The 24,906-nt window shown below is 46.8% G+C and overlaps 3 protein-coding genes across 3 annotated transcripts in view; 2 read left to right on the top strand and 1 right to left on the bottom strand.

Annotated features, from left to right (window-relative positions):
- Positions 1–1,585: 1,585 nt before the first annotated feature.
- supt4h1 (SPT4 homolog, DSIF elongation factor subunit) lies at positions 1,586–2,832 on the bottom strand. The gene is made up of 5 exons (XM_070843908.1): positions 2,693–2,832; positions 2,198–2,304; positions 2,064–2,119; positions 1,920–1,973; positions 1,586–1,803 (listed from the first exon to the last, which is right to left on the bottom strand). Exons 1-5 carry the CDS (start codon positions 2,759–2,761, stop codon positions 1,736–1,738), a joined length of 354 nt encoding a protein of 117 aa, XP_070700009.1. The 5' UTR covers positions 2,762–2,832; the 3' UTR covers positions 1,586–1,735.
- A 3,306-nt stretch (positions 2,833–6,138) lies between these two features.
- Positions 6,139–8,401, top strand: hsf5 (heat shock transcription factor family member 5). The gene is made up of 4 exons (XM_070843993.1): positions 6,139–6,613; positions 6,753–6,952; positions 7,573–7,908; positions 8,303–8,401. Exons 1-4 carry the CDS (start codon positions 6,139–6,141, stop codon positions 8,399–8,401), a joined length of 1,110 nt encoding a protein of 369 aa, XP_070700094.1.
- Positions 8,402–10,310: 1,909 nt separating this feature from the next.
- The window catches only part of LOC139212918 (E3 ubiquitin-protein ligase RNF43), a 69,563-nt gene continuing 54,967 nt past the window's right edge, over positions 10,311–24,906 (top strand). The window contains exon 1 of the mRNA XM_070843486.1: positions 10,311–10,955. Coding sequence (XP_070699587.1) covers positions 10,734–10,955 — 222 coding nt within the window. The 5' untranslated portion in view covers positions 10,311–10,733. The remainder of the gene's footprint in view (positions 10,956–24,906) is intronic.

The raw sequence follows: 24,906 nt of genomic DNA, 5'->3' as shown, positions 1-24,906 counted from the left end.
TGGAGCTGCTCTGTATGGAAGCATCCTGACATAACGTGTGCTATGAACTGGTGCTATATGAAGACTGACTGACTGACTGACTGACTGACTGACTGACTGACTGACATTAGTAAAGTGAGATCAGTTAGTTTAGAGTTGTTGTCAGCACACATGATGGTGAAGCTTGCCAGAAGTTGTGTGAACATTACCATGGAAACGCAGTATTAGTATTAGATAACACAGTATCCTCATTGACTCACTCATCATGAACTTATTAAAAAGTCTCCTCCTGTCCGTTATACAGCAGCAGTGACTGTAAACAGAATCACAGCAAATCATTTAACAATTGCTGAATGATCCATTGTTCTTTGGTTAGATTATTTTAGAGCCCTATAAATTTGGGTAACCACTTGGCGTCTTTATGGGAGCTGGTTTCTCCATCAGTTATGTGCTCTGGAGCATCACTGCTGCCAGTAAATGAGCCTCGGTGACGTGTGAGCACAGATAACTGCACATGTGTGCAAACCGCTGCACGACTGTTTCCACTAGACAGGATAACTCACATGCTGCCTGTAGCCAGTGTGCCACTAATGCACATCCTGCAGTGAGACGCAGGCGCTGCGTTTAATGCCTTGTATTCTGTCACATGACCTACTTACACATGTTTGTATCTTTCATACATCAGATAAGAAGCGATGATGATATGGACTCAAAGAATAGATGCAGAGAAACGTTTGCTCTGTGCTCATTACGGCCAAAGATCCGTCCAGCTCCTGGTGTGTGTTGCACGTCACTTCACCTCTTCTCCATCTTTCCCTCCATGATCCAGTGTCTCAACGTTTCAGTGAGATGTGAAACTGGGACACTTTTCCTGTGTATCATCTTACAGAAACCTTTTTTACACTGAGTGCACCTCGTGTTAGTTCACTGACTCTTGACTCCCAGCTGGGAAGAAAGCTTCATTCACTTTTCTGGTGACAAATTAAGTCATGAGCTCTTTGAGTCCTTCTGCGCTCCTCATCTTGGTTTATTATTATTTAATCCTCTGACTGGTACTATGATGGAGGACCTTGAGATAAAACCGTCAAACCAGAACCTCTGAGTGAGTGAGTGAGTGAGTGTTGCCTCTGCAGCAAAGTATCAGCACCAGATGTCTAATGAGACAACAGCAGGAGCCCGTGGTGTGAACGACCCCCTTCCTGGTCCCTCAGCCAATACAGAAATACTGTTTCCTCAACAGTGATTTAAACCAAGAGTGCTGCAGCTCAGCAGCTCATACCCACGGGATGTTACCGTACCATGACACAGTAGCAGTGACTGCAACCGGGAAACACTTAACATTTACCTGAACTAACTACTAATGTTTCTATGAGCACAGGCGACAGTCATGGAAGTAGATTCCCACCACGGGTAATGTTTGGTACTGCATCGGAGGCCAGTACTCAGGAAAAAGCACCATCTTGTGGCCCAGGTCAGAAGGTACAGGGCTGGTAGAGCAGCACAAACTCTGGTCACTGAATCTGTGAATCCGGCCGTCTCTGCAGCTTACAGACACACGGGAATGAAAAAATAAACAGTGATTTTATGACAATCACTCACATTTCTTATTTAAAAAAGACCTTTATTTTTTGCAGTTATTCAAAGAATAAGCAGCCATGCTAATCACAATAAAAGAACAAATCTTGAACAGTTGGAGGACAGCTCCATAAAACATCACACACACGGTCCTGGTGCTGCAGGAGGACACCGCTCCGGTTTATGTCTTCACTGCCGTGTCTCTGGATTTGTAGATCACTCCTCTGCTTTTCAGTTCTCTCACCACACCTTCACGTGAGGAGAAAACAAACAGCAGGTGAGTAAAGGTAAATGTAAACCTCGACAGGAAGCCAAACATTTCCTCTCTGAGCGTGAGAGACTTGCTCCACTTAGATGAAGGGTACCTGGAGGTAGTCTGCCTGTCACAGACACTGCATATACACCTGGCTTAAAGTTCCCTGTGGGATGGAAAGAACATATAGACATGTTATCCCTCACACCAGGAAACAGAGAATAAAACCACTGTGAGTGCAGGCCTCCATCCTTACCTATCCTCTGCCACTTGGCCACCCAGCTGTCCTCGGGACTCATCATGGCGATCACCCTGTGGACATGCAGACAGCATGGTGACAAACAGCCCAGTCCCCGTCCATCCCAGTCTTCTGAGTTAATCAGTGCTTACCCATCAAATGAGGAACTCGTGCATTCATACACCATCTCTCGGTTCCCCTTCATCTGCAGGTACGACTCACAGTTGTCACAGCCGTCGTATTCAAACTGGTCGATGGTCTACAAGAAGAAGATAAGTGGGTCAGTAATGGATGATGTGAATGCTGGTCGATGAAAACAGAGTCCAGACTGTCTGAAAGCTACAGTAAGACAAGAAGCCACCTGGTCCGCTGCTCTGCTAAAGGTCTTTACAATGAGGACTATGATGAATGTTCAAGTTCAGCCAAACAAACTATGATCACATGCGTCTCTGTAAACGGGAATAGACAAATAGATAAAGTCCCGTGAGTCTGTCGGTGGTGTTCGGTACATGAAGGCCATCATGGCAGCTTTACTGTGAATATTAGCTGTTTCTCTACTACAGCAGACTAACGCTGCGCAGAAAGCGGCTACATGTTGACAGAGAAGCTAGCTGGAGCGCGTCTTTCTCACAGTTCACGGCTTTTACCTTCACCAGAGAACAAAGGAGACAAGCTCGCAGATGGCGAAGGTCTTTGGGGACCGTTTCCAAAGCCATAATGCTAAATGTTTGGAGAAAAAAACACTTCAGTAACGGTGAAATATCAGACGGATTATTGTTTTCTGGATCTTCCCGTCGCTGGGAAATTACGTCACCGCCCGTGAGGACCTAGAGGAACACAAGCAGAGAGGTGACCCTACTGTTCGCCTGTCTAAAAATCTACATGTCCATACCATAATCTGCTGTTACAATGATTATGCTCCAATCGTTTTGTACAGTCAGAAATTTCCCATTTATCCCACTATGTCCAGAAACTTCTAAAGAACACATTAAGCAGTGTTTGTTATTTAACTGGTCACACATGCATGTGTTTCCTCTCTCTGGGGGATCCAGACCAGTGGAAACTATTTGGTTTAACCATAGAGCCTATGGTTTAAGATGGAGTCTAGGGTTTAACCATGATTTAACCATGGTCAAACCATAGACTCTATGGTTAAACCAAAAATGTTCCATTTTAGTTTAGTCCATATAATAGAAGTTCAGTTACAAAACCAAAGACATGTTGTGGATGAATGGACAGAGGAGTGTATGGATACTGGGCTGATGCTTATTTATGTCATCACACTGAGACCATATGATCAGAACTTTAATCCTTTTTGACTCTTTCTGGTTTTTCACTGTACTGCTGAATGTATTTTAAATGAACTTCCATTGTCTGTTTACTTATTTTTAATATTATTGTTCTAGATATTACTATCATCACATATTATCACTGCCGTGTCATATCACTAATTAGTTATCACCTGGACCAACTCATTTTTGTGTATATTTAAACTCTTATTATTGCACCTAAATCAGGTATTTATTGGTGGTTATCTGGCATCATAATAAACCACCAAACTGACCAACTCATAAAGCTGTTAAAGCTGTGAATTAATGCTATTCTTGGTTCATTCATGCTTGTATTTCTGTAGCTTTATACAATTCAAAAGTGTTGTCCAAACACATTTCAAATTAAATGATGTGCAGTTTACTTCACTACATTTTGGCAACGGTAATTGTGTTTTCTGGCAAGATCAGTTTCAGCTAAGAGGACAGGTCTTCCCCTAAATATTCCTAAGAGGTGAAGCCGTGCTCACCTGAGGAGTCACCGTTTTCACAGCAGAGATTGTGAAACATCGTAGCAGGAAATGAACAGGTGCACTTCATTCATTAAACTATGGCATACAATTGCACTGAAAATGATTCAACCACCACTGCAAACTAGGCGTCCTGGCATTTAACTTCCAGCTGTGATCAATGAACAACTCAGACTAGACTAATTTGAACAGTTCAACACAACCGATATTACAGGTGGTTTCTCCAAATTCAGCACCGAATGCACCTGTTATTGAGGACTGAGGTCTCAGAATTATCCACCCCCCTGAACACAAACCCTCATAAGAGCACTGATCTGCAAATGAGCCGCTGTCTCAGACGCACCTGACGTAACCAATCAAGGGCCTCATTAGGTCCATCAGGTGTGCTGGAGATAAAACGCATCCAATGGCGGGACTGGCCGGGGGTTCGTTCACAGCGACGTTTGGTTTCATGATGGACAAATGGGTCCAAAGAACTGTTCAAGATTATTGATCAGTGCACAAACAAGGAAAAGGATCCAAAAAGAGTTCAACGCTAAAGGCTACACTTCCTGGACGTGGCAGAAAGAGGAAGTTATCAACGGCTGCCACCAGATTTCTGAGGAGGCAGGAGGACAAAAACCCTCAAGAGACTGTCAAAGAGCTGCAGGCAGCAGGCACTGAGCTCCTACAGTAACACACTGAACACTGAAGGACACCTCCACTGACCCAAAAGCACAAAACAAGTTGGCACTAATATGCTGAAACCATGTAAATAAGCCACAGAAGTTTTGGGATTCTGTTCTGTGGAGCGACAAAACAAAAGTGGAACTTTTCAGGTCAGTGGCTCAGCGGTATGTCTGGAGGAGGAAGAATGAGGCAGACGCTGAAAAGAACACCCTGCCTGCAGTGAAGCGTGGCGGGGGCTCCGTGACGCTCTGGAGCTGCTCTGCTTCTTCTGGCACTGGAAACCTGCAGCGTTATGAGGGAAAGGTGGATTCAATCAAGTGTCAGGAAATCTTAGGAGAAAACATCAGGTCGTCTGTGAGGAAGCTGAAGCTTGTGTATCATTAGACCTTCCAACGGGACAATGATCCCAAGAAAACCTCAAAGTCCACCAAGGCTTCAGAGAAAGTCCTGGAAGATACTAGAGTGGCCCTCACTGTCGCCCGACTTGAATCCCACAGAAGGTCTGTGGTGGGATGAGAAGAAGGTGGTGAAGAAGGTGTTTACAGCGAACAAACCAGAGAACATTAGAGGGCTGTTGGCCGTGAGGAACGGGCTCAGATTCAGACCCTGGTGTCTGGATATGCATCATGAAATGGAAGAGACCAAATGATAAATGGATAAATCACTACCTTTTTTTGATAAACTTGGGTTATTTAAACTTTTTCAAATATGGGACCTATAGCTAATTTTTTGTACTTGTCCTATACCTGAGAACTTAAATTTTATATAATATTAGACTCTGCTGACTCTACTGCATTTGTTGGGTTATTGTTAATAACTGGCAATAATTTAAAGCTTTAAAAATGTGGTGAAAAGATGGTGTCCTCCTGGAATCAGCCCACTAATGTGCTCCTGCCTCCGCGCTGTCCAGCTGAGGGGACGGTTCCTCCTGACGGCCGCCATCTTTGACCGGAGTCTGACGGTCAAACCTCCAACGGCCCCAACGGCTAGGGAACCTAACGGCTGGAGCGGGGTCATCTTGGACGATCCAGGCACGGTCAGTACTTACCACGGTGTTTCTTCTTGGTGTAGCATGAGCCTAAAATACAAGACAACACGGAGAGAAGTTCAAGCAACATTTTAACTAAAAGTTTCTGCGAGAAAGTAAAGCGAACACAGAGGAGTTCTCTGGTGAGCTAAGGCTAGCTAAGGCTAGCCTAGCGCTAGCTAAGGCTAGCCTTAGCTAGCGCTAGGCTAGCTAAGGCTAACCGCCAGTTAAAGCTCATGCTAGCAGTTTCAGGTCGGCTAACTTGAGTAAAGGTGGGAATTTAATGTGTAAGTTAACATTAGACGTTTTAGTGGTGCTGTGCTAATTTAATGGGGTTTTAACAATTAGTTATACATCCAGAGTAATGTTTTTTTGTGTGTGCAATATTAGCTGAGTTAGCAAGCTGTTACCGTTAGCCTGTTTCTTAACCATATAACTGGTAGTCAAGGTGTTACAATATGATGGCTCTTTACCTTAAATAGTTAGTCAGGTTAGCTAGTTAACTGACTGTGGCCTGACCTTCAGCTGAGGTGTGAAGTCTTGTGTTGTCAAGCCCTAACCTCCAGTAACCATCTGTTTCCCTCCCTAGAGGCTAAAGCATGGATGACAGCTCGCTGCCCGACAGCATCAACCCCAATAACTTTCCTGCCAAGCTGTGGCGTTTGGTGAACAACCCGGCGTACAAAGCCATCAGCTGGGACGGCCTCGGCGAGGCCATCGTCATTAACCAGCCCCTCTTCGAGAGGCAGGTCCTGTCTCCCAGCGCCAGCCCGTCAGACAACATGGACGCCTTCAAAACCACCAACTTCTCGAGCTTCGTCCGTCAGCTCAACCTGTACGGCTTCAGGAAGCCAGATTCAGCCATTAGAGACAGCCACCACTCCACTGGGGACAGTGGCACATATCATCATTTTTACAACCCAAACTTCAAGCAAAACCATCCTGAGCTCGTGGTGAGTCTGAAGAGACTCACCGTCGACAATAAGGCCAAGCTGCAAGCGGGTCTGGACGTGACTTGTCGACCCCCGAGTCGATACCAGAGATTCATCGGAGGCAATGACGGCATGTTTAAAGGTGTGAAGGAGCAGCTGTGGTCAGAGGAAACCTACTGAAACATCACCATAAACCCTAAATATATTACTGTTCATCTAATAATTATTGTATCGCTGTCTAACACCTTGCTGACGTGCCTTTCTTTCTCCTGTTTGTGCAGGCAGTTCTAAGCTGCTTAGCCCCACACATCAGGAGTCAACTCATCCTTACTATCCAAACAAAGCCCAGGCCATGATGGCGCACAATGGAACCCCAGTCCCACCACGATACCTGATGAGGGGTCATGGTGCAGCACTTTCTCCTACTGTGTTTGCTTCGGACAAAGGGATGCCAGTATCTTTAAGCCACCACTACGCTGGGGTAGCCCCAAGCTCCAGTGCTGTGCACATTGAGAGTTTACTGGCCAGGGAAAACCATGGCAATCCAAATTTTACCAATTTTAATTTTCCTAATGCACCATTTCAGCCTGGCCTCTATTCCCCAGGTGAGCATGACATCAGTTAACCTGTGAGGAATATGGGTGGGACGAGTCATAAACCACTTGTTTCAATGTTTTATTTATTTTGTACATTGGTAGAAGAATACTTGAACTAAAATTTAATATACTGAAATGTGTGTTGATTAAACACATTTTATTAATTATGAAGTAAAAGTAGGCTTTACCCTCAGTAGCATCCCGACCCAGTGATCTAAAATATTATCTTTTGTCGTTTTTGAAGTTTGCCAGTGCTACCACACAAACCTTGTGGAGTCATCTATAACGGGTAGTGGGCTTCAGGCGGGGTCCTTCTCCCCCCTCAGTTATTTCCAGGTTGGTGAAATGGCTGGTTTTTGCGTCAGTGTTGTGCAACCAGTGACTCTGTTCACGGTGCATCTGTGATTGGTTGAGGAAGATGAATGTTCTTGCATGTATCTATTTCCCTTTATTTTTTTAGGCAAACTATCCTGTGAACATGTTCTGCTGTGCGGACAACAACCAGCACTCACACAACAAGGAAAACAAGGAGCTGAAAAAGTGCGACATTAACTTGGACACAATCTTCCAGATTGCAGACGAGGTGATGGAAACGGCGCCCAATAGCTGCCTGCTTAGAGTCGTGACCCCAGAGAAGCCAGGCTCGGCGTTGGTGCCGCCCCCCACCTCCTGTAACACCGTGCTGTGCGACACCCCTGCCAGCACCGTGAACGCCAACCCTTTGTATGCTGGACCCATTATAATGGCCGTGTCGGGCAACGTCGATCTGGCTCCATGTGGACAGAAGGAGGAATCTGTGGTTTCAGTACCTGAGCAAATGCCCGAAGATGCCATATCTGAGGTAACCCTCCACACTGTAGATCTACTGGAGGCATTTAGCTTTTGTAAAGGGAGGGGGCAGTGTCAGGAAAGGCTGGGGGAGGTCTGTCCAGCAGTAAATAAGTACCCATGCAGGCTGTTATACTTGATGGGAAATGTACAGTTACATAAGGGATGATGTACAGTGAGCTCTTGGGGTTCATTTTGTAATAATGTCCGTTGCTCGCTGTACATTATCCTGCTTATTGCACAGATTTGTACAAAAGAAATCAACATAGGACACAAAAAAAAAGACTGACCAGTCAGAATCAAGTGTTCAACAAAGCCGTGTAGTGAGGTTGGCTATTAGAGATTGTGAACAGCTCAGCAGAAGGCGTGGTCATTACTCGCTGTGGTTTCCTCTGTGCCCCGGCAAGGTCACCAGCGATGGTGCAGAGGTCATAGCCGTCGAGGTGGGCGACACCAGTCAGGCTTACAGCAGCAGCGGCAGCACAGGAAGTGCTCCAGACGTTTAGGTAAGACTTTCTGGAAGATTCAGGGAGCGTTCAGAATAAACCCAGTGGAAGGAAAGACATTAAAGATTAGTGTGTGTGTGTCTGCAGGTGATCTCTGACTGCTGGTTGTATTTCTCCCTCTAGATGTCAGCCTGTTGATTTGATTGGCATGTGACAGGGCGTCTTAACTCACTCCAGGATGTGACCGTGGTAATAGTTGTCACTATTACCACTGTATCATTTCAGTGATTCTTTATTGTGCCAACATGTGCCGCTGTGTTCTTATTTAAATCTGATTTAAAATCTCTTGCAGTAGTTTTCATAGTTTTTCTTAAATGTTGAAGAAACAACACATGGCTTGGAGTCAGGAAGAAGTAGAATGACTCGTGCCAAGGTACGTTTTTTTGAACAGTCTTGTCTAGCATGATTTTAATGGCTTGTGATGTTTTTAAAGAATTTTAAAGTGTGACTGATGTAGATTAACAGCAGTAAGGCTCCTCTAAACGTAGTCTCTCTGCATTCTACTTGCACGTGTACATTTTGACTTGGTGTGTTAATAATATATGTACAGCACAGTGACGACTTGTACCAAACTGCTGTAATGGGAAGAAAATAATAATAAATAACTATGAAAATATAATAATTGAACCAAACAGTGGCTGAGTGCTTTGTGATGGCATCACTTCAGAGGTGCAGTGTGTCTCCAAGGCTCGTTACGGTGCTGCAGATGTCATTAAAATAAAGTGAACTCTCTTGTGGACCGTGCAGCGGCCTGCTTTGAGACTTTCATCGTGTCTGTGTGCTGCAGGGGGGTCCACTAGAGGGCGCCACCCTCCGGGCTGTGTGCGGCGCTGCTCCGCCCTCAGGGGCTCGTGTGGCCTTCAGGTGCTGCTCGGAACATCCTCCTTCAGCTGTTCCTCTAACCGGGTTTAATTCTGTAACGTTGAAGTGGTTTGAGGTTTAAAACGGAGCCTACAACAGACAGCTGTTTGTCACCGGAGCCTGTAGTTCAGCATCAAGTTGTGGGAAAGGAGTAAATAAAAGTTATGACTTTCTACTTCGATCACAGCGTGATGATGGTGACTTAAACCCCCGTGACACCACTTACTACTCCGCTACGTGTAAACAACTCCATCCCTCCCTTAACACAGTTGTTCACGTGCACCGTGTCTGGAGAGCCCCAAACTCCGACCGGCCGTGAAGGCAGCAGGACAGCGAGCAGGTAGGCTGTCAATGGGATCCCGGGGGAGCGGGGACCGTCCGGGAGGTGCTCTGACGGGACGGTGTCACAGCCGCACACGGCGTCTGTCCTCCGGTGCAGCAGCCAGCGGAGCCCTGTCGGAGTGTGTCCCGCTGCTGTGCTCTGTGCGCCGTGTCTCCTCCGCTCCACTGCCCTGACACACCAGTCTTTCCCCTGGAGGCTCCCAGGAGGATCGGATCTAACTTCTCAGCTCGGGGGGGGGATACCCGCGTGTGTTTGCGTGGTTTAGATTTTATTTCTTTTATGGCAGCAGATGGTTTTGGGTGAAGACCGACTGTAGAGGATAAGTTGTCGGGTGTGAGTCAGAAGTCTCTCCGGTTTCGGCCCCACATTGATCCCAGTCAGCTCCCAGAGTTAATCATTAGAAACAGCGGCGCTCTCAAATCAACTTCTTCGAGGATTATTTTTCGCAACTCCTCGGCAGTAAAAGCCTTCCTCCGCCCGCTGGCTCCGCAGCACCGGCCAGCATGCCTCTGGACCGAGCGGCGGCCACCTGTAGCCCTGCCTTTGAAGCTCCAGTCGTCGCTCCGGTGCGTGTTTTGGTGGATTTATCCAGAAAGTGTGGCGCCCGCGGGACGAGCCATCCTCTGAGGCCGTCCGTCAGCATGTGAGAGCGGGGAGCGGTCACTCACTTCACCCGCTCATGGTCACGCTCGGCTCGGACGAAGATCGGAGGATACTACAGTTGGTCCCCGATGAGGACAGTGGTTGTGTGTGTGGTGACGAGCGGACAGTCGGTGCACACTTCAGGCTCCACACGGTGTTCCGCCGCCCACACAGCGCCCCTGGACACGGCTGCTTTTACTGCGGGGAGCTGCAGCGGGGCTCCATGCGGCCGCTGACCGGTGCCTTTCTGCTGCGCGTCCAGTTTGAACATTAACTCTGGTGCTTGATGGAAGTTTCAGGACAGTCACGCATGAGTTATGGTGGCAGCCCCCCAGCTTTAAAACTTTGGATCCTATCTGTTTGGCATTAGTCGCCGAGAGAAGAAGTGGGCCCTATACATATTTCCATACGTGTCCTGCGTTTTGTGTGCTTGCCTGCTTTGAAGTCCACCATGTGCGGCCGGGCCCCGCCGCCCCAGCCGAGGCCATGACCGTCCCCCAGCGGCGCCTGGCCGGGCTCTGGCCGTGGCTGCTCATGGCGGCCCTGCAGGTGGTGCTGGGCCAGCCGGGCCTGGAGTCGGAGCGGCCGGCCCTCCGAGCCGTCATCAAGGTGGCACTGCTGAACCACGAGCCCACGGGGAAGCCCATCACTCTGGAGGGGGTGTTCGTGGGAGGAAGCGCCGGCTACGCGGAGGGCAAACTCATGCAGGTAAGGTGCGAGGGTGACAGGAGCCTCCAGTGTCCCCCATCGGTCCCCTCCACTGAGAAGAGCAGGGGGGTGTTCAGCTGTGGCAGGGGCCAAAGGCCTCTCCTGGCCCCCCTGCTCAGTTAAAGCTGTGGGGGGTCGGGTGCCTTGCTCAGAGACACTTCAGCAGGTAGATGTGAGACTACTGAGCTGAGATGGTCCCACAGGTCATGACTGAGAACACTGAAGTGAAGTAGTGTCCTTCTGCACACCTGTACACACCTTTGATGATGTGAACACCTGCAGTGAGCATGGGGGGCTCACATGTTTCCAGGAGCTGGTCACAGCACCCCCGTCCTCCCCAGCACTCCCTCAGCATGAGGTGACACAGTATCTAGACTCCTTCAACAGCAGCAGTGACACACAGGTGTTACTGAGGTTAGTCTGTCTTATCCCTGGAAACGGGGCTGGGTTCTCCAGGTGGATCTCCTCTAAGGTGACAGCTGTGTTTTGCATTAACTATTTTTGGCATCTGATCCTCTTCCAGCATTTTTAATATCAAGGTGTGGCCGAGGACTGTTAAACAACGCAGCAGATCGTGTACACTACAGTTTATTAGGCTGAGCACAGCTGTGATCTAAGCAAAAGTGCTTCTTGTCCCATGTAGAAAACCCTGCAGATGTGAAGTATGTGCCCTGTCCAGCGTGCATATTTAGGATTCAGGGGTGGATTAGGGCTCCCGGGCCACAAAGCTCTGCTGTGTCAATTTATTTACCGTCTCCAAAGAAACGGGACGACAGATATGAGGCACTGTAGGATCTTGTCTCTTCTCACTCACCAGGCGTGGGAGGGTTTGTGAATGGCAAGCCAGATGCTGCAGTTTGCCATAATTGATAAGGATTTACACGGCTTCTCGGCAGAGAAAGCCCGGCATTAGACACGGTGAAAAGCCTCTGCTGTTCTCCTCTCTGGTTAAAACCGATTTGGCTTCAGTGTGTCTGTGTGGGATGTTGACAACATGTTGTGGACTCATATCACAGTGCAGCTGAGATCAAAGACACTTCCTGCTCTTTTCTCAGTCTTACTCCCACAAAACCTGGCAGGGTGTTAGTAGGTAGATCAATGAGAAGGTATGAGCAGCACACAGGACGCACCGGGCTGCTGTGCACATGCACAGAGCTCGATCAACATTAGAGAAGTGATACCCGAAGGTGTTCACCAGAGCCATGTTCAATTCTCCTGTTTTTAGATGTGCCACAGTTCCAATGGCGACGGCCTCATTCTCCGCTGATACGTCCCTATTTTTTCTTTTTGCTGGCTAAGAAGTCTGGACAGTTGGTTTTGCCGGTTGTCTCGTCTGCCCGAGTCAAAACCATCCATTGTGGTTCTGTCCAAGTTTAGGAAGGCATAGTTTTGTAAGGCTCTCTGTTCCCACAGTGCACAGAGGTGGTGTTATGCTGCAGGATGCTCTTTGTTGTAGCTTAGGCCTGTTCCAACAGGTCCTCGGTGCCTCTGCAGGCTGCCGTACGGTCCCACTTTCTGTTCTTGTCTTCTAGTCGATGGGGGGATGACGGCTGGAAAGGAGGCTGAGTTCCATAGATAGACATGTACATTTTTCTGCCTTTGTCCTTTTCCTGTCTTAGATTGTTCTCCCTCTCTCCTCTGTGTTAACACTGGCAAGGCTGAACACACCGTCATGACCACCAAGCCACTGTGGAAGATGCTTGTCTTCTGTGGAGTTTATTTCCTGTCTGGAGTTCAGAGAGCGTACTTTAGGAGTCTCTCACTACCCCAGATGTTACTCTGGACCACACTTAAGCATGACACCTACTGTTGATAAGCTCCAGTCACTAGCTGTCCTTCTTGGCCCACCTGAGCCTTGGGTTGTCTCGCTGTTTTATTAGAATTGGAGGAGGATCTCTAGAAAAGCAGCATCCGGTACTAGAAGTCCAAAGAAATCTAATTTACTTTATTTTTGTATCAGTCAGACTATAATGACAAGGATGAACCTTCCCTGTTGGGGGAACAGTATATACAGTATATGTATTCATGCCTGTTGGCAACAGTAAGCTTATTAGAGGGAGAACTGGAGCTCCTTTGTAAATCATCAGATCCTGTTTTGATTATATTTGCTAACACATGTAAGAAAAACCTCAAGAGAGGAGCGGAGACAGAAGGAGTTTCCCTCTGTGGATTCAAGTCATAAGACTTTGGTACGTATCTCCCTCTGATCTGTTAAACTGTGATCTCCCTGGAAGTATGCCCTGTCCTCTGAATGAACACGCTCATTGGAACACTGGCTGGGCTCTGGCCAGCACTATTTGGACAAATACAAGTGCTGAGGAATTTTGACTCTCTCCCCTTTTCTAAAATGAGGCTTACATTGTGAGCGGAGGAGAAGTGCAAAGGCTTCTGGGATACCTTTGAACTTGAGAGGATTGTCAGCTGTCCTCCGGCCCCCGTGAGAGAGTTGGAGTTTATCCTCCATCGGGCATTGTGCCCAATTAAAGGACATCGTAAAAGCTCCACCTATTTTCTCCTCGAGCCATCTTGACTTTCTTTTTTTCCTCACGCTGTGATTTTGGGTCTTTGTGCTTTGAAATGTTGCTTTGACCTTTGAGAGCTCCCGTAAATACATCAGCTATAATTAAGGCAGGCCGGCCAATTGAGTGAACACCAGTTAACTCTGCACCACTTCACATTCCTCCCCAGTGTCCCACAAGGTACTGAGTGCCGCCTCGTCTCTGCCTGAGCCCTCCGCCGTCCGGGCCCACTGTCTGCGCTCCCCCGGCTGGCCCTCAGCGCGGCCGTTTGGGAACGAGGGATGGGAGGGCGGAGGGGGCGCTCGGGGAGAACATCAAAGCGAGTCCAGTTCCGAACGTGAGCTGGGATGATTAAAAACCAGGACTGTTTACTCTGCGCTTCCCATATGGGCCCTCTCCACCCCCTCCCTCTAGATTTCCTGTCCATACTTCCTATCTCCCTGGATGAGATAACGGCCTGGCCAGGGCTCCTCGGGGCTCCACACTGTTGGAGGTGTTCTTCGTATACAAGGCACGACATGGTTTTTAAGAAGGTTTTCCTGAGCTGTGTGCAGGTGCAGGTGTTCCTCTCTGCTTTGGGGGGGTGCTCTTGGAGAATGGCTCTGACTCCTAATCCAAGCAGTTTCTGGAGGATCTGATAAATGAAGCAACAGGAAAGTGAATGAATTGCGACGTTGAAAGAAATGTCTTTGGAAGAGAAAGGACTAAATATAGGATTAGTGAGAGTGACATATCCCGTCTTGTGCTTTGCTCTCACTCTTATATTTTCCGTCATAGCGTCTGGTACGACCTCCAAGTACAAACCCACACCGATGCGCCCACAGAGGACTCGTGTGTCTTTTTATTGGAGCGTTGCAGCAGGCCTCGGCGCACATTCACCGCGCTCATGTCTGGCATGCAAAGCTCTGCCATGTCCACTGGTATGGACACCATATGAGACCTCAACATAAACAGCAGTAGAACCACGTCCCATCTGCCCCTCGGCGACACTGGCAGACCCATAAACGTACGAATGAAATCGCTCTAAGCTCACAATTTCCCCCTGCTTCGCCACAGCGCCTGATAAAAGGAGCGCTGACTTTTCTGTGATTAAGTGCTGTTTGTGTAGAGAGGACGGCCATTCAGGGACAAACGTCAGCTTTACGGCCAGCGTTTAACATGAGAGGCATGCTCAGCCGTGTCAATAAGGAGATTATTCACATTCCTGTACGTGGCTGCCTCGCACAGATCTGACGGGTTTGGATTTTATATTTTCACATGGTCATCAGTTCAGCCTGCCTGCTGTCGCTCCTCTATCGTCTCCCTCCTCCAGGGATCTGAGACTACACTTCCATCTTGCCTCTGGCTCTTGCCTCGACCAGACCCCCACGCGTGTCCAACCTATCAGACAAGCTCCGGACTAATGGTTTCTCCTGAGCAGGGATCTGCCAAAGCTGCAGCCTGCAGCACAGGAAGCAGGGGCTAGTGCCGTCCTGTCCACCCTCTTCCACAAGAGATGGCTGCTGAGATGTTTCTAAGGGCACTGGGAAGAAGGGAGAGGCAGGTAGGGGAAACATGGCAAATCTCTTAATCCTGCCGGCCCCCTTCTTTTTAAGTCATTAGACCAGGTCTGGAATTCATGAACGTTATACAACACATTCTTTTCTACTTTTCTTAGTTCTCCTCATGCAAATAACAAGAGAGAGTCTCTGTTCTCCACTACGCACTCTGCATTTGTGCACAACAGTCGCATACTTTGGTCCACGTTTTCTGCAGCTCACCCACCTAGAGCATGCAAACAAACACACACAGGCTGAGTGCACGCACACAAACGCAGTGCAGCATGGTAAAGGCATTACTACCGGACTTATCCTTGAAGCGGCCCACAGACAAGGTGGGTTGGAGAGGACGGACGAGGAAAAAAATAATGTCATGATTGAAGCGAGGGCTCGTCCTCCTACGCTGCTGTGTTTGTGCATGTGTTCTTTCTCACACACACTCCATTGATGGAAAGACTTGAAATGGCGCACACATAATCACACACTGAGATTAAATGTTAATGATACAGGCTTTGTCTCGCTCTTCTTTTTCAGAGCTTTTATTGTCTGTCCCTCAGAGAAACCACCAGGGCGCTGAAGGAGTAGCAAATGTACGCAGCTCTTTTAAGTTGTGCCATTATGTAGCCACGCATCCATTACAATGGAAAGGAGTGAGTCACCGCAGACCGAAAAAGAGCACATGCACGCACGCACACACACACACACACACACACACAGTGTGTTGGTTTTCCTTTGATGGCACCGTACCTGACTTAGGGCCAGGCAGGGGTCAGGGTGCTTTCAGGGTCAGCGGAATTCAATTATGTAAAATATCCAGGGTTAAACAGTTGAGAATGCTTTGGCATATTTGCATTCCCAGCAAGATGGTTATCTTGTGCAACCTTTCTGAATTTGTCCCGACAGTGCAGGTCAAGTGAAGCACCTGTCCTCAATCTTCCAGTTGAAACCGATCCACTGGGAGTACGGAGGAAAGCCTGCTGATCCGTAGCGGGCGTGGGGGCCAAGCTATCCCTTCCCCGGGGATCAAGGCCACATTCATACAGATTTACAGAGAACTGTGTGGCAGCAGATGACAATTGCTCCATAAGGAGTGGAGTTAATACGCTGCTGGTGGGGAAAGTTGCCTATGCATGCTTTGTTTTGGGCCCCAGGTGAAGGGTTATGATCACTGAAAGATGTAGCTTCATCACCTGCCACTGGTGTGGTGTTATATATATGTTATATATTCGTGGTGCTCAGAGGATGAATCGTAATGGCTTTGATGGTCCTGTAACACGTCATCCAGGAGGTTCAAGTTCTCTGGGAGATATCTCCACATGTAATACACAGACTAGCACAATGGCTGGCCCAGACATTGATGCTCCATAGGCGATGCATCTTAAAGAGTCTGGACAGTTATGCTAGCTTCAGATGGGTCATGTGCTCTTCTTTTAAGCCTGACGTCTTCATAGATCATCTGAGTGTCGACTCTATTGAGAAGTCGCTCAGTGATACCTCTGCCCCGCCTTTCCTGCTCCCGCTAACATCAAAGGCTCAGAAGCCTTTCCGCAGTTTTTCATTTCTCTGTTTGTCTCGCTCCTCTCTCCCACAGCGCTGCTTCGAATTCCTCCTCCTCACCTCCTCTCGTCTAACCAGCCCTCTCTTGTTTCTTGACAGCTCTTTAAAATGCTCGTAATTCATTGCATGTGCTTTAGTTTCAAGGACAAATATGGCTACGTGCACTCAAAAGGCAGGAAGCGCTTAGTTTGCTGAGAGGTTGGAGGAAAAGAGTCATCACCATACCACAGATAAATGCTCTCCGACAAACTCCCTCCCTCTCTCCGGCTCCCTGTGGCTCCTCCAATCACTTTTTTGCATGACTTTGTGCTGGCTGCTTTGGTAAATACAGCCACATTTGTCCCAGCAATGTAATTTCATACAACGTTGTTTGGTTCCTGTATGAGAAGGTCAAAGTTTCTGTACTACATGTTTATGACGGACAGGTTTGCATCAGAGCTGCCGAGTGCTACCGTTATAAAGTAGAATCTGCAGAGCAGCTTTCTGAGTGGAAGCACATTTTTTACTTTTCTGCTTGAACGCTTGGCTCAACGATCCGCAAGAAGAGGAGCTTTCACCTGTGTGGCTGTCTGATTCTTCCTGTGTGTGTGTGTGTGTGTGTGTGTGTGCAAGCATGAGTGAGTCTTTGTGAGTGTGTCCGGTGTGAGTGTGTGTGTGTGTGTGTGTGTGAGTGCTCAGGAGGCGGAGCTCCCATACTGAGATCATTTACCAAACTCTATTAAGCAGGATCAAAGTGACTTAGATCTTTCAGTGCTGCATGACTACAAAAGCCATATTGTAACCCCAGATCCAGGGAGATAACTCTGCTGACAAAAAATGCTTTATGTCTCCAAAAGTCACATGGTCACTTCCAAACAGTAACCAGCATGTCCTGCTTTTGACCCTTTTTTTGCTCTCTCCTCAGAAAGGCTTCAGTGTTAGCTCCCATAATGGTCCTCATACTTCCGTTCTTCATGCAGAGTTTGATTTCTTGAATTAGAGAAGCTGACAACAAATATTAGATGTTATTGTATACACTCAAAGAGTCTCATTTTAAAGAATTAAACTGCATTGTCAACCAGAAACACCATGATAATTCTAGAAATGTACAGCCAGAGAAGAGCATGCATTTTAAATGAGTACTTAAAATATAATTGTATAAAAGATGTATATGGTACTGTGCAAAAGTTTTAGTCAGGTGTGAAGAAATGCTGTAAAGTAAGAAAAAATGTCATTGTTTACAAAATGCAAAGTGAGCAAAGGAACAAAAATCTAACTCTTCATTCAGTCCCAGACAGACTGGATGATGTTGAGATCAGGGCTCTGTGGGGGCCACACCATCACTTCCAGGACTCCTTCTTCTTCTTTACGCTGAAGATAGTTCCTAACAACATTGGCTGCATGTTGGGCTCGTTGTCCTGCTGCAGAATAAATGTGGGGCCAATCAGACGCCTCCCTGATGGTACTGATGATGGATTAGTATCTGCCTGTATTTCTCAGCATCGAGGACACCATTAACTCTGACCTAATCCCAACTCCATTGGCAGAAATGCAGCCCCAAACTTGTAAGGAACCTCCTCCAGCTTCACTGTTGCCTGCAGACACTCATTATTGATCTGCTCTCCAGCTCTTCGGCGAACAAACCGCCTTCTGCTGCAGCCAAGTATTTCAGATTTGACTCATCGGTCCAGAGCACCTGCTGCCATTTTTCTGCACCACAGTTCCTTGGCCATGTTTGGCTTTTTGGCTTCCATGAAGACCACTTCTGGCCAGACTTCTCTGGACAGTAGATGGTGTACCTGGTCCCACTGGTTTCTGCTGGTTCTCAGCTGGTGGCACTGCTGGACATCTTCTGATTTCGAAGGGAAGTGAACATAATGTGCTGTGTCTTCACAACCTCACCTTGGCACCAGAGTTTGGCTGTTCCTCACCTGGTTTTAACCCTCCTACAGCTGTTTATGAAACTGATGATCATTAGCACCTGTTTGGTATAACTGGTTAATCACACGCCTGAATCTGATCCTACAAAATCCCTGACTGTGTGTAAGTGTACCTGGAAGAAGTGGTGCTGTTTTGAAGGCAAAGGTGGGTCACACCAAATATTGATTTGATTTACATTTTATTCTGGTCACTCACTTTGCATTTTGTAAATTGCTAAGAAATTGAAATGAGATTCTTCTATTTTTGAAAGCAGTCTTAGTTTACAGTGTCTCCACACCTGACTAAAACTTTGGCACAGTACTGTATATATTTTTGTATAAGGTTATGGCACAAGTAAAGGTTATGAAAAAGACTGATGCAGGTCTGGCCTACGTTTGGGTCCGATGACTACAGTATAATCTCATTCGTTCTGGAGCTGGCACAGTGCTGGTCCAGAAGGGAAAAAATGGATCAGGTATCGGCCTGTTGTGCCGAAGGGCACATCCCAGGTCCGTTCAACAGATCCATCCCAGAGTGTATGGAGGCTCTGGCCTAAATCTGGGCCCTGTGCCACCCATCATGGTTGTATAAGTGGTGTTGGTGCAGTAGTGTAGCCAGATAGATGTGTGTGTCCTCTTCAACATGGGATATACAGGAGCTAAGAAGTAAAACAGTAACAAAGCCACCAATACCAATTAATGCCCTTTTATGCAAAGGTTTAAGATGAATTTTTACGGAGGAGGTTTCCTAAACTGACCATTTATTGATGTGTCTTTTTATCCGTTTGAGTCCCACATATATGCTGGATTTGTAGTTATGGTGTTTTTTTAATGTGTGTTCCAGCAATACCATTTGTTTAATGAAAGTTTGTAAAGGATTTTGCTAAAAGATGTTGTCACTTGTTTGCCAATATTGGAACAATAAAGATAGAAGATGGCTCGTACGGCCAGGCTGATAAATTGATTATTTATAATGACTTATAATAAGAGCTAACAGCAAGTGCAGATTAATGCTACAATTCTTGGGGCAGAAAACTCTTGTTGAACAGACACTTAGCTAGAAATGCAGACGAGTAAGCAGTGCAGCTTACATAAATGAGATATTATGACAAACAGTAACCCTCCCTTGTGTGTAGGTAGGTAATTATACAAGAATGAGATATAAGAAGACATCAGAGCATCAGAGGCTTTTGTCTTGGAAGGACTCATCACGTGTTGTTTTTTAGAGTATTGTTCTCAAGTGAACCGGTCGTGCATCACAATTGGAAACCCTGTAAGGGGCTTGAAATAGGGTTGTGCTTTTCCCCTTCGTAGACTCTTGCTCGTTGACTGCTGTGTGAGTGGGAGGTGAATGATTGCTGTCTGTGAACATGGCTGATCATCATACATCCAGTCACATGCCTTCCAGCATGATAGATGGCTGTTCTCTCAGTTGGACTAAATAAAAGCTGCATGCTTTTGAGTCAGACAAAGGGTTAGTATGTCTGCCAGATAGATGTGTTTCACTGATGTGTTCATCTCCGTTCACCTGCAGGGAGAGTTTTCCTCTTCCCCTTCAGGGAGTTTTTGTTGCGAGTGCACTCTCAGGCCTGCAGAGACAAAGCCCCATGTGACTTGCTGAGAGATTTGAACTGGTGTCACATGACCTTGGACAGCACATGCACATATACATGCGCACACAAAGTTGCCCGTCTGTTCATTTGCATCCTTGTTAATGCTGCAGTATGGTGGTCCAGATCAAAGCCACACAAGTTCCACATGCTACGTAGGCTTTATGAGAGCTGGTCAAGCACTTAGTTTGTATGTGCAGCACAGATCCACTGGCACCTGAACCAGACGGGTCCAAATCCTATTCAGTCCAGGTGACCCGCTGCTAAGCCCTGCCCCCTTGTTGTTGTGGCCACAACAGAAAGGGGGCTTTGGGGCTGTTGCTTGATTGAGTAGTTGACTCAATATTAAAGTAACACTGTCAATTTTACTGTAAGTCAGTTAGTCAAACAACAGCACCCCTAGCATGACAGGCAGGGAGCTTGAAAGTTAAACATTGTTCATTTGCATATCCCTCCCACACAGTGATTATTCAAAAACTGTCTGGAAATCTGCAAAGTTTCCCGTTAAGGAGCAGCACTGTTCCTGACAGGACTTTATTCACTGTTACGGTTGTTAAAAAGCTTGAAAACCGTATATCTGTAACCTCTCGGGGTAACAAATATCACCTTTTCACCTCCCCCAGGCACTATGGCTAGCAAGGACTAGCTTGAAATCCACAAAACCAGCCTGAAAATGATGAAAATCTGAAACAGCTGCTATTTGACTGAGCTGGCCGATGCTACGCCATGCCTGCCCAGTCTGCATTTGAGGGGTGGGACTCAGCGAAGGGTTGGTTTGGTCGGGTAGGATCTCATTCTGCTGCCATGTTCTCGGGTCTGTCTGTCAATACGTCATCTACCTGAGTGGGTCTGAGGGAACTCTGCATCAGCACTGATCTCATGGTACATCATAATCACCACATTATTGACAGTGTAGCCTGCTAATATTTGTCCAGTGGAAAAATGGCCCAGGACTGTGGCACTGCATGCTTCAGAACAATGTTTTCAAAGGGCCTTTAGCCACTATAAGGCCATTTCAGAGCTCTATACTCTCTGGGCTCCACATACTTGGACATTTCCTTGAAACGCATGATAAGAGTGCTGCCACTAGCCGTTTGTCAGCCTCACCCCAGGTGGAATAACTGATTCAGCACGGCCATGTAGTGACCTTGTTGCACGTTCCAAAAACAACTAAACCCAAACTTGAGTGTGCCTGGTGTACTGTCCAACAGCCCTCAGGAGAGCACTGCGTATCTAGGAGACCCATTCCAATTGGCCATGACCTCCTGACTGGCTGCTCCTAATTAGAAGCAGTCCCTCACAGTGCCTCCCTCTCTTGTCCAAAGTAAATACCTTGGCACCCAGCAGGAATGCTGACAGTCTGCTGTTTAGGGTGCTCTGAGAGAGGCTTGGACAGTCACTGACTCCCCTCATGTTTAACCCTCTGGAGTGTGCAGTGCACAGCCAACACTAACAACTAACACTAGTCAGCAACGGAAACACAAATGACTTCATTGTTGAACTCACTCAAAATATGCCTTACTATCTCGGCTTTTTCATGCCAGCATGCTGTGTTGGTTTTCCAACGTTCAGATTATTCTCTTCAAATGGCCTTGACTGCAGACTGGGACTTTGTAGGGAAGTGATAGAGCCAGCGGAATATCATCTACATCTGGGTTACATAACCTCTGTATTTACATTCACTCCCAACATTAGGCTTCCTGCAGCCTCCAAGTAAAAAAACAGATCCTCGCTGTTTCAATGTCAGCTGCCCTTGATGTGCAGCGGTTCACTGGAATCAGGTGGGCGGATCAAAAGGCAGTCTCTGTTTGAGAGACCAGGGCCATGATGTCTCATCAGGGCCGTTCACCTGATAACCTCCTCTGTGGGAGCCGCTCCAAAGCAGCAAAAAAGTAGTGCTCGACGGCTACCGAGGCATGCTCTTAGAGCTGTGTGGAGTCATGTGGGCTCCTTTTCTACTTTGAGACGGTCTGCTGCTGACGGGAGCTGCCAAGCCTCATTCCCTCACAGCCTGCTATTTAAACCCCCAGATTGCTGCGCGGGAGCGGAGTGGACCGTGGTGTTGCTCTTTGTTCTGGGCCCTAGGTTAGGGTTAGCACAGCATTACACCACAGCAGCCCTGAAAGCCAGCTCTGAAGACTAAAGCAGAGTTGTGTGTGGTTTGGTGTTTGGTCTGCTCTCTCTGAGATTAGAGCAGCAGGTTGGCAGAGGATCGAGTAATGACATGTCTACCGCTCTCGAGTCCTTGGACTGTCTGGGACACGCAGGGATACTTGAAAGCGAGACGCACACCTACACACACGAGCGTCGCACTTCTTCCTCCATCGGGGTAAATTTGCCCAGGAAGAATCACGGAGCCTGGCTAACATTGTGGTTACAGAAACAACATAACATTTGTAATCTCTGCCAAATGAGATGTGACATGGTCAGCCACTAATAGTCGTGGACACACAGATGACACATAATGTTCCACTCATGTCACAGAGTCAAAATCTGATTTTCCAGAGCATTAACTCTTTGTGAATGTACATAATAGAATGAAAATGAAGCAGCAGAACAGGAGAGTTAGTGCCTAGTGCCCAATAGTGACTAACTATGACGGTACCAGGACTAAAAATCATATATTAGAGGACTACATTAACGTGCAGCATTGTCTGTGGCCTTGATCTTCGCCCTCTTATACTCCATTATCCTAGGTGTTCACTTTTTTTGCATTCTTTCCATTTTACGCATGTGTGTTTGTACATGCTTGGAATGTTCCCTAGTGAGGATTTAGGGTTTTCCATGTCTGTGTATTCACGGCTTTTGACACTTGAAATGAATGTGCGTTAGTAGCCGCGCACTTTTGATTGATCTCATTCCTAATGTGATCCATTGGCTCCCAAAATCCCAACAAAAAGGCCAACGCTGCTACATCACAATGTACTGACGGGGGGGGGGGGTCCGTTAGATACTGTGATCCTGTTAGAGGACTGTTTACGTGCCCCCGTAGTATTTTATGAAGAAAGTCCCGCTGAGTGCTCATTAAAGCACTTTGTCCTATATGAGTCAATAGCATGTTTATGAAGCTCCAGTTCAAGCTTAAGAGCCAGGAGACGAGCCAAGTGTCCCCGTCCAGTGCCAGATCTATCCGAGAGAGAGGGAGGGAGCGGGGGGGAGGGAGGGTTAGGCTGGAGGGGGGCAGCAGCAGTGTGTCTACTGCAGTTCTCTGACCTACCTCCATGCCGCTGACTTCCACTGTTTGCCCACTCTGTTAACTATTACCAAAAGGCTGTGTACCTTGGCTGCAGCCCAACACTCTTACACATACTGTGGCCCATTATCAAAGGAGACCTGCACTACAAGCCCTGGAGTCCTTCCAAAAAGGCCACAGCCACAGTTTCTGCTCTGAGACCTATCCCAGCACCGCAGCACTATCTGAGCACTCCCTCCTGTTTTGTCTCCCCATCGCTCTCCCTCGCTCTGGCTCCTCCTCCCGTTTGCTCTGTCTCCTGATCCCCTTGCTTGAACATGCACATGTTGGTTAAACTGTGCTTGGCAGGTACCTCACCCACTCACACGTCTTTTTTATAATCCCTTTTATGTTTGCATTCATCTTCTTTGGTGTGGTTACAGCACAAAAACACTGAAAGAGTGAAAACACGAGTGCTTTACCTCGAGTGCTTTACCTGGAAATCCTGTTTTGGGGGATTTTAATTCATCTAATGGACATTTGGTTTCCACTGAAAGTTCCTGTTGACTTGCTGTTATGTTATGCTACTGTATTTTACATGTTAAAGACACAAGACAAGACATAAGAGCAACATCATCTTTATTAATGATTGTCCACTTATCCCAGAGTCTGACACTCAACATTTAATGAAGTCAAAGCTTTTGGCTAATATACCAAACAGGGTTGTAACTAATGACTATTTACATGATCAAATCATCAGCTGAGGACCTTATGGTTAATCAACCAACTGTCAGATCTTTAAAACTTATTCTAAGTGCGTAATTTGTCCGTTTATTGTCATAAAAAGCTGCAGATCCTCACCACAGAGAACCATCACATGGCTGGTATATATGGACTCAGTTTCATTTTCTGTCAGTCAGCTAATTCATTAAACGACTGATTGTTTCAGCTAGAATCTTTCTTTTCATAGTATTTGTGTGTCAAACCTGCACAGAGTTCCATAACTTCCCAAACTAAATGTCCAGCTGAAAAAGAAGCCAAATAGAGTAAACCAACAGTGAAACAGCTGTTCCACTGATGATAAGGTCAAGACTCATGTTGAACATGTTTTATACCACTTGTCTCATATCACATCATCAAGGCACCATCAGTGATCCAAATGTAAACATAATGGTCCTCCTCAAGTCAAAAAGACAAAACTGGAGCCGGCTGTCACTTTCAAACTTTATTATTTTGTTATTTCTGTTAAATGACACTTTTGTGCATATCTAGCCTATTCTTACTCTGAGATAATAATTCAGTCACACTGCCATCTTTAGACATCAAACAGTGATGTCTTATGATCGTGACTAAAGACTCGTCTCCTTATCTTGAGATGACAGATTCATGGTTCAGCTGATTGGCCGTCTGATTGCAGTGGAGTCTGTCCAAGTGGCCGCAGGCAGCAGAGACAATGACTTCTCAGGCAAGCAGATTTCACATCATTTTACTGACTTCAAAGTCAAAATGACCAAATAATGGGTAAGCTGATAGGATAGGATCTTTATCTTGGTTGGCAAAACCATCATTTTGCTTTCACAAGATAGTAAGATATTTAATTCATGATGACAAGAAGCCAACTTCATATGGAGGAAATGTTATAATTCTGTCATTATAT

This window comes from Pempheris klunzingeri, chromosome 14 (assembly GCF_042242105.1).
Source record: "Pempheris klunzingeri isolate RE-2024b chromosome 14, fPemKlu1.hap1, whole genome shotgun sequence".
NCBI lineage: Eukaryota > Metazoa > Chordata > Actinopteri > Acropomatiformes > Pempheridae > Pempheris > Pempheris klunzingeri.
Note: the sequence above shows the minus strand (reverse complement) of the source record. Positions and strands in the feature narration are given on the sequence as shown.

Coding starts and splice junctions, on each gene's coding strand:
- supt4h1 (XM_070843908.1), bottom strand. CDS start 2,761: ATGGCTTTGGAAACGGTCCCCAAAGACCTTCGCCATCTGCGAGCTTGT. Junction 1,974..2,063: donor GGCCAAGTGGCAGAGGATAG/GTAAGGATGGAG, acceptor TCCATCCCACAG/GGAACTTTAAGCCAGGTGTA. Junction 1,804..1,919: donor GACAGGCAGACTACCTCCAG/GTACCCTTCATC, acceptor CCTCACGTGAAG/GTGTGGTGAGAGAACTGAAA.
- hsf5 (XM_070843993.1), top strand. CDS start 6,139: ATGGATGACAGCTCGCTGCCCGACAGCATCAACCCCAATAACTTTCCT. Junction 6,614..6,752: donor CAATGACGGCATGTTTAAAG/GTGTGAAGGAGC, acceptor CTGTTTGTGCAG/GCAGTTCTAAGCTGCTTAGC. Junction 7,909..8,302: donor CCGAAGATGCCATATCTGAG/GTAACCCTCCAC, acceptor TGCCCCGGCAAG/GTCACCAGCGATGGTGCAGA.